Below are 9821 nucleotides of genomic sequence, written 5' to 3'. Positions count from 1 at the left end.
AGACATTTTCTCACACTAAATGCTCTTACAGCTACATCTGCATCAATATTGCGCAAGCCACCTGCCGGTATGTGACAGAGGGCACCTCTGGTACCACTAACTGATGCCCTCCTTTCCCTGTTCCACTCGCGAATGGCGCGTGGGAAGAAAGATTCCGAATACTCCCGGAAAATACTCTCTCAAAATTTCGTAAGTGAACCTTACCTTGATGCACAGCGCCTCTTTTATAGTGTCTGCCACTGGAGTTTGTTGACCTGCTCTGTAACGCTTTCGCGGCGACTAAACGATCCCGTGACGAAACGCGCCGCTCTTTGTTGAATCCTCTCTCTCTCTCTCTCTCTCTCTCTCTCTCTCTCTCTCTCTCTCTCTCTCACTTCTATCAGTCCTACCTGGTAAGGATCCCAGATTGATGAGCAATATTCAAGAACTGGTCGAACAAGCGCCTTGTAAGCCATCTCTTTCGTGCTTCCTATGATTCTCAGTTTGGTATCTACTTTTCCTACTATTTGTTCTATGTGGTCATTCCACTCAAGGTCGGTCTGGACAGTTGCTCCTAGATATATGACGGTAGATACTGTTTCCAGCACTTTTTCATCAATAGTGTAGTTGGCTTTCTCTTCCTATGCATGCGCAAAGAGCTACATTGATTTACTTTCAGGGTCAGCTGCCAGATTCTGCGCCATCCATCAATCCTCTGTAGGTCATTCTGCAAATCGACACTGTCTTCTGGCGCTGCTCCTACGAACAGTCCTAAAGAGCTTCCGACACTTTCTACTAGATCATTTACGTACACTGCCGGAAAAAATTACTGCATATGGAAAGAGAATGTCGATTTCGACCCGATGACGGAATGTGCCACCTGTACGGATAGTAGATGTGCTGATAATGGTTTAATGGTTTTAACGCTGTCCGCCAACAGATAGCGTAGCGGTATAGCTTCCAGATAGGGAATGCACACAGCCAGAAGGCTCAGCGTGGTGCGAACGTGTGAAGCAAGCGGGCAACCACGCCACGAAGATGCACTCGTACTTCCTTTAGCCAACTGTGCAAGTTTGAAAGAGGTCAAACTGTGGCAGGATGACCGTTTCGGAGAACTGCCCCACAAGTTGAACATGCTGCGTCAGTTGTGCAAGAGATGCTGGTGTCAGTGGTCATGTGAACGTTCTCACGCCCGTATACGAGGTTCTGGACGTCCTGGCAGCACAGACGCTCCTCAGGGTGGGTCTTATTGTAAGGCCAGTTGTGGCAGATCGTACAGGTACCGCAGCACAGATAACAGGGCTCGTGAGCCCACAAATGTCAACACGAACTCCTGAGAAGCAGCTATTAGCAGTGGGACTGCGGGCACACACACCCCCTAGGGCCTAGCCCGTCTTCCACTCACGCCACAACATCGACGTGCACGGCTCGACTGTTGCCGTCAGAGGATCACATGGAAGATGGAATGGCATGCCGTGGTCTTCAGCGATGGAAGCAGATTCTGCCTGCAAGCAAGTGATGGTCATTCGTGCGTACTACTAGCGTATTGGTAGGAAAAGCCGAGGATAACAGCTGTAAGCGCCCGCAAAAGATGTATTTTGCTACGCCGGAAGGCTAGAACAAATGATAAAGACGTCATTCAATTTTTGTCACCTTATGTCTTGACTTCTCGTGGAGAGAGGACACGTTTAGATATGAGATGCGTGTAGTAGCTTTCACGGTATCTGGATAATAATTTCTCTCAGTGCAAAAATATGAAACCTTTTTATTTTATTCCGCGCACCACGAAAAGGTCATGTCACACCTGCTGCCTGTATATGAGGAAGACGTCCGATAAACGAAAATTACATTACCTATACGGTCAAGAATGAAAAGTCTTGCCGCGTCGGAAGAAGAGGCGCCTAACAGAAGTGTGTAGATCTCGACAACATGGAAGTAAGTTCAACTTAATGCGGACTCAAAGGAGAGAAGATATAAAGTTACAGAATTTAGCCATTAATTGTAAAACAAAATAATTGACTTCTGATTACAAAAAAATTAACTTCCTTATTTAGGTATTTTTATTAACACTAAAAAAAATTTGCACAGTAGACCTGGTGAGCGCTGTCTCATAGAGTGCATTCATCCGGGACACACTGGCCCCACTCCATGCTTATGGTCTGCGATGCGTTAAGTTACAGCTCTCGTTCATCTTTAATGTTTCGAGAAGAGACCCTAACCACGTTCGGTGCCTGCAGAATGTTGTTAGACGAGTCCTTTTGCAGTTATTGCAGCAGAATGGTGCTGTATTGTTCCAACAGGATAATGCTCACCCACACAGTACCAATGAAACTCAACGTACTTACCAAGACGTGCAGCAACTTCCCTGGCCGTCACTATCTGTGGACTTGTCCCCACTCGAGCACCTGTGGCACTTGATAGGACGAGAAGTGAATGGTGCTACTCGTCAACCAACAACTATTAGAGAACTGAGTAAACTGATAGAGCGGATGTGACCTAAGGTATCCCAGGACAGTCTTCCCCATCTGCACCATTAACTGGACGCCAGAGATAACGCCTGCATTGCCACCCCTGGAGACTACACCGTCTACTAATATAGTTGTTTCGGCGTGGGTTGATATCTGGTAGCTCAGAACCGCTTGTGCTATTGATCTGTAAATGTAATTATTTCATGTACTGCATATGCACTGTTGCAACGATAAATCTTGAGTGATTTGCAAACCTCTAAAATGGTGCACAAATCTTTTTCCAGCAGCGTACACTGTAAAGAGTGACGGTCATATCACACACTTCCTTGGGATACTCTGGAAGTTACCTTTACATCCATCGATTTTATTTCGTCAAGAGCGACGTGTTCAGCTCTTTCTGGCAGGAATTGAATCTTCTTAGGAGGACAGCCGTCGACGAGTGGGATGGCCTGAATCTCAAGGCGTCGACTACTTTGCGGATACAAGCACGTTAGGAGTACTACTTCATGAACAGGATGAAGCAAAACGGTGTAAATGTTACCCCAATAACAGACGTTGATTTCAGGGATGTGCAGAGATATGCGTATTGGAACAGGCTGGCTTTAGTGAGTTTTTAGTTTTTATTTTGCAGTAAAATTTTTGTTTTAGAGTCATGAAGTTTATCCTTTCATTCTCTTTTCCCTTTAGTCCAAGCCTATACACGCTCGCACTAAACATTTTTTAACACTCTTCGTGTTAGTTTGTTACAGTTTACTGCTCATGTTTTTCTTTCCTTTAATTTTTCATTGTTGCTAGATATTAGGTGAGGTTTTTGGGTTTCTTTCTTTATGCATTTGAAAATTATTTATGGCCGGTCGGGGTGGCCGAGCGGTTCTAGGCGCTACAGTCTGGAACCGCGCGACCGCTACGGTCGCAGGTTCGAATCGGCCTCGGGCATGGATGTGTGTGATGTCCTTGGTTAGTTAGGTTTAAGTAGTTCTAAGTTCTAGGGGACTGATGACCTTAGAAGTTAAGTCCCATAGTGCTCTGAGCCATTTGAACCATTTTGAACGAAAATTATTTATGTGTGAAGTTACACAATAAGTTATGTCTCAAGTCTTCAATGGGACATTGAAAGTATAAGATCCATTTTAGATTACCAGGAACAATATAAGTGAACTTCAATGCTGCAGATGTGTGGTAATGTTTAAGAAGAACAGCTCACGTGTAGTAAAACGATTTTATTCGTTCACGTCATGATATTTTTTTTTTTTTTTTTTTTGTACAGAGGAGAGCAATCAGCAGCAACACATCCAGTTCTGTGTTCTTAGGCGACAGGTGCAACTGGGATGGCGTCTCCGGTGGCGACGTAGCCGAACTCGTCAGCCTTGTACCTGATGTCGACAGGCTTGCCTTCGGGGCTGGTGTACTGGTATCCTCCGCTCTTGATCAGAACGTGGTCCTTGCCGTCAGGGGTGGGTTTCAGCTCGCCGTGCTCCACCACCGTGATGCCGTTGCCTGTCTGGTACCTGCGAGGAGAAGAAGGCGGTTGTGTGAGTTGCCAGTGTCTCTACTACTAGCACCATCATCTCAGTGTCCACAAGGGAGATCCTCTGCAATAGCAGTGTCGTGATGAGAATATCTATTCAGTACTATAACCTTTTAACACCAATGTATCACATGTAACGACAGCAAAAACTACTGGGCTCCGGAATACGACGCTATATTGTTTTTTTTTTTCTTTTTTCTCTACATCTATACCTACACCCACTCTGCATGTCTTCGAATGGTTCTTGGTGGATGGTATTTTGTGGGCCATTGTTTCTTCCCACTTAACCTGTTCCAGTCACGAATGGAGTTCGGGAAGATCGACTGATAGTGTGCCTCTGTGTAATGTTTCCTTCACGGCCTTTTCGCAAGACATACGCGAGAGGAAACAATATAATGGTTGACTCTTCTAGGAAAGTATACTGTTGAAATTCAAACAGTAAACCTATCTTTTAGCTTGGGCCTCTGGAAATGGATGACGGTTTCCGTTGCACATTCGCGATTACTACATGAATCTATCGAGAAATGTGCTACCCTTCTTTGATGAAATGAGCTACCTTTCTTTGGATCTTCCCTATTTCCCACCCCGTAAAGAGTCCCAGAGTGACAATCAGTAATAATGCACCGACAGAACGAAGATTTTGTAAGCCGTCTCCTTCGCGGGTGGACTATACTTGTTGGAGATCCTGCCATTGAATATGCTTTTTCTATGATTACCAATTTATGTGGTCGCTACATTTTAAATCGCTCGCCACGCAGACTTTTAATGGATACGACTGGCTCCACTGATTGTTCGACAATCCTACAATCATACACTGGATGTTTTCACCAGTCCCTGCATCATGCGTCGATCCTCTGCGGACCTTCCTGCATTTAGCTGCAGCTTTTAGCGTTAAGGTTCTCTTTATACAGCAGCATACTCAGCGAAAAGCCTCATGGTGCTTCCAACAGCACTCACTATGTCAATCGTATACATGTTGTGAACAGTAATAGTCTCATTCTTCTTTGAGTAACATCCATACGACGCCAAATGGTGAAGAAAGGCAAACGTATAATAGTCATTTACCTTGTTAATCGCAGCAATATGTTAATGTATCACTTTTTCGTTACTGTCCGTCAAGAAAATTAAGCTTTGGCCTGCACTGTAGGTTTGTTTTAGATTTCCGGATAGTCAACTCTCTTCACAATTTGTTATCGTTATTCTCTTGAACGGCTATTTTTCTTATGATTGAAATGTTGCCGCGCGGGATTAGCCGAGCGGCCTTAAGCGCTGCAGTCCTGGACTGCGCGGCTGGTCCCGGCGGAGGTTCGAGTCCTCCCTCGGGCATTGGTGTGTGTGTTTGTCCTTAGGATAATTTATGCTAAATAGTGTGTAAGCTTAGGGACTGATGACCTTAGCAATTAAGTCCCATAAGATTTCACACACATTTGAACATTTAAAAAAAAATGATATTCTAGGTAAACAAACCTTTGCTCTCGACCATATCCTGGTTCAAAAATGGCTCTGAGCACTATGGGACTCAACTGCTGAGGTCATTAGTCCCCTAGAACTTAGAACTAGTTAAACCTAACTAACCTAAGGACATCACAAACATCCATGCCCGAGGCAGGATTCGAACCTGCGACCGTAGCGGTCGCGCGGTTCCAGACTGCAGCGCCTTTAACCGCACGGCCACTTCGGCCGGCGACCATATCCTGGAAAATATGTCTATGACACTACACGAAATTTCTCTTTGCTCGCAAAGTAGTGAAAAGCATGAATAAAACGCCAGGATGTATGGGTGCGCAGGTATTCATCAACCTGCCATTGCACATTAATTATCTTGTACGTAATGAGGTAGAATTTAAAACTGAGTAAATGAACTTACGCAACTACATCTACTTCATAGAGGAGAAGCTGTACGCAAAGTCTTAAAGTTAACTCTTGAGGCTATTTTATAATTAACATTAGCAGCGTATTACAATAAAATTTCAAAATATTAAGTCATTTCATTATATTGTAGTGAAGTACAATGTACATTTTGATCTCTCCCCACGTCCTAGATTCCCCTCTCCATAAGATCCATGCAATCAGATAATGTAATGTAACGCAATAATAATCGCAATTGACGTTTTGTTTGTCTGTTGTTTTGTCTTATTCTTAATTTGTCATTTCAGTCTCTTGTTGCGACTTCGAGAGGGTGAATTCAGTGACATATAAATTCGAGATACCACAGTTGCTGAGACAAGGGTCAGTACTGGGAACGTGTCGGTGTCTGTACTCATTTCGCATGCTCAGTCATGGTTTATTGAACAGGATAACAACTGGCACCTCTTTCCATCCCTAACCAGCTAATACTCTATTTTCTTTACAATAACCTCGTTGCTTAAGGGGTCTTGATCCTCTAAATGAAAATTATCGAGGGCAATGTACACTCCAACTTTAATTTGCATGTATTAACTTTCTAGCTTTTTCTACGTTAACCTTTCAGCTTTAATGTTTACGCCCTCAATTTTATGTGTGATTCCGTTGTCAAGGTATTAAATTGTTACATACACGCGAAGGAAGTGAGAAAGCTATCCTCTCTTTAAGCACCATCATCGAACTGAATAAAAATTCTCAGTCGCGTGGTCACTTGTACCAAGACGTAGAAGTTTCTCTTATCTGATTTGCACTACAGCAGATACTTCTTGTTATATCTTTTTACGAATAACTTCCGTCGCTTTTGTCTCTAAGAAATTATAGCAGCTGCGTACTGAAGAGCACCGCTTATGCCATAACTGTAGTCAAAAGAAAGAGTTTTGCCATCATAAAGCGACAAGTTTATATCTGACGAAATTAAAGTCTCAGACAATTCGCTGTATTGACGTGTAATCCACGCACCTCATTGTTACTTGAGTTGCGGTGTGCAATCCCCTATAAAATATCGTAATGCCAGCCCACTGAAAGGCATTAAGAGACTATATCCAAAACGAAGTGTATTGATCAGTAAACAACGAGACGGGATGCAAGAGAATGATGTCCAAATGAGAATCAACGTTCCTATGGAAACCAAACACCTCCACGTCAACACTACCGAGAACTACAGCCGAACAAACCATTAGACTTCGGATGACACCACGTCTACCCACTGTTTCTACAGCAATATATCGCATTTAGGAATATCTCAAAGTGTGTTACGCACCATTTCGCCTTTGTCCATGGGAAATGAGAGCTTCAGTTCCTCGGCATGTACTTACGCTATAAATTAGTTACTATTTTGTTGGACAATTTACTTTTGTGGCACAGTATGATTTTAAACTTCACGATTGAACTATATGTAGTAATGGCCGTTTGACTGTTCGTGTACCTCACATTTGTGGGGAACAGTGTAGTACAACTTCTGTACATTTACAGTCTCCTACTATTGGATGTACGCAATAGGAATGTGACTGACTACTCTGTAAGTTCCGTGTCCTTGTTCTCGTGTGCGTCAAAAGTACCTCTGCTGCGTAAATGGATACATACAACGGCTGTCTCAGATTTTGTTTTTTCGAGAAGGGTGTTAAGGAAGGGCCACTGGAAACATGTCATTAGCATTACTAAAACATTTACATAGGAACAGTGATCCATAATGTAAGAAGAAACAGAGTTTTGTCTTGGAGACGACAACTTTGTACATTTGTGTCGGATGTAAAAAGACAAAATGTTTCCATGTGAAGACTCTATCTATAAATATCTTATGAAAAAGTTGGGCGACTATCTGCTTTTATAATTTTCGTAGGTTTTTACTCCTGATATGCTTTCAGGAGTCACTTGCGACATGTCTTCGAAACTCTGACGATGGAGTCTTTGGTCCGAAATAAGTTTTGGAAATAAAAACCTAAAAGACGAAATACCGAAATCGACGGAATTCATAAAACATATCCTTTCACTGTCCCAGTGTCCAACATGAAACCATTATGGACTCATTAACAAAATTAGAGCTTCTGTATATATATATATATATATTAATTTCTGTGATCAGTTTTGAATGACCAGTTGGTAGATAGGCTGTTTAAATAACACCATCGCCGCCTTCAGCTCATGTCTGTAGAACTAATAATTACATCTGCTAACTTTCGTGAATACATAGCGACTGTCTGAGGATACGCCTTACGCGCAGGCAGCCCTCACGCTCTGCGTGTGATGGGTGCGGTACTTACGACAGGGAGTACTGCCCGGCGGCATCGCGTTCTTCGATGCGCGAAACTATGGGGATGACGTCACAGGACACCATCACGGCGGCGACCAGCACAAGGAGAGCCTGCAACAGGATGGCCAACATCGGCATGCTTAATCTGTTAGTCGGAGTTTACACACGTAACGCACAGTCTTCTTCCACGTGGAATGTGTATTCATACAAACTGCACTAGCAACTAGGGAGTTCTTTCTCTACATACTACCAGCTTATGAGAAGAATAGATGTTTAAATTTGGGAATAGCAATTCTAGAACAAAATACCTACGCTTAAGAGGAGATAGAAATGCAAGTGTGCCAAATTTGTGTTTGCGGATCAATGTTCTGTATGTTTTTTCCAATATTTGTAGTTGACGGAATGTGTATCCAAAGTGAAAAAGGAATAAAAAACAAAGCACAGAACCGACGTAAATATGAGGGAGAAAGCGCACGAAAAGCATACGTCGGTTGAAAGTCGCGCCAGATCACTTCTGATTTGTCTTCATATGGCTCATTTTTCGTTCTAGACCGCAATTAATATACGAGCTAAATATGCAGGAGATGATCTGAGGGCTATGAAAAAAGGAGAGAGAAGTACTGGTAGGCTGAACTGTGAGGTGTGACTGAGTGCCTCAGTAATTATGAGGATTGCCCATGAAAGACGTGGCACCAGGTCGAGCCACGGAAAAGTCAACAATTTTAAACTATAAAATTACTGAAGCTTTCGCAGTCGCTTCTTGGTGTGTCGCTGTTGACACTCATCTCGGGATCTTCAACTGATTATCGATTTATGGTTTTTCTGACGTTTCGTCTGCTTGAGAGGCTAGCATTTCTGATGGCGGGTCCACTTTGACAATGCTTGTCACTCGTGCTGGCGAAACGTTAGACCACTAAACGAGCGTCGGTCGAAGGTCTTTAGACTGGCTTCAACATGCAACGCGTCAGTTTTAAACAGTCAAGAATATTTTCAGATTAAATTTTGTGCACTTCCTAATACACATTATCATAAGACAGCCGCGCGGGACTAGCCGAGAGGCCTAGGCGCAGCAGTCATGGACTGTGCGGCTAGTCCCGGCGGAGGTTCGAGTCCTCCCTCGGGAATGGGTGTGTGTGTTTGTCCTTAGGGTAATTTAGGTTAAGAAGTGTGTAACCTTAGGGACTGATGACCTTAGCAGCTAAGTCCCATAAGATTTCACACACATTTGAACATTTTGAAGATCATATGACAAAGACACGTTCATGAAGTTTCCTGTACCAGTGCGAACAGTGGCGAATTAAAGTCGAGGTCACCATCTTGTTAGTAGATCCGAGAGTTGTCTACATTAATTTCCGTGGGGAACATTTACACATACATTCTATGTCATCACATTAACGGAATAAGTGTTGCATTGTGATACTTTTGTTGACTCCACTTGTATAATTAGTAGTCAACACTTGAACGAAGGGCGCCCTTACAGTAGTCTATACAGGGGACTGGGCTAGAGGTATAGAGTGTTTTTAAAACAAGCTAAGCCAAAAAAGAAGACACATCACGAAGGAATTATCCGAACTGGACGGAAATTGGTACGTGATGTACAAATGATTACAATTCCACAAAAATTGGACGATTTATTCGAGAGAAATAGCTTCACAAATTGAGCAATTCAATGACGCTTTGTTTTGTCTCTGTC

At 43.1% G+C, this 9821-nt stretch overlaps 1 protein-coding gene across 1 annotated transcript; it reads right to left on the bottom strand.

The window, feature by feature from the left end:
• Positions 1 to 3753: 3753 nt before the first annotated feature.
• LOC126155529 (endocuticle structural glycoprotein SgAbd-2-like) lies at positions 3754 to 8266 on the bottom strand. Its single transcript, XM_049916234.1, has 2 exons — positions 8139 to 8266; positions 3754 to 3955 (listed from the first exon to the last, which is right to left on the bottom strand). The coding sequence occupies exons 1-2, from the start codon at positions 8264 to 8266 to the stop codon at positions 3754 to 3756; spliced, it is 330 nt and encodes a 109-aa protein (XP_049772191.1).
• Positions 8267 to 9821: the final 1555 nt, after the last annotated feature.

Source organism: Schistocerca cancellata, chromosome 2 (genome assembly GCF_023864275.1).
Source record: "Schistocerca cancellata isolate TAMUIC-IGC-003103 chromosome 2, iqSchCanc2.1, whole genome shotgun sequence".
Classification (NCBI taxonomy): domain Eukaryota; kingdom Metazoa; phylum Arthropoda; class Insecta; order Orthoptera; family Acrididae; genus Schistocerca; species Schistocerca cancellata.
The sequence above is the reverse complement of the archived record's forward strand: the minus strand, read 5'-3'. Positions and strand labels throughout refer to the sequence as shown.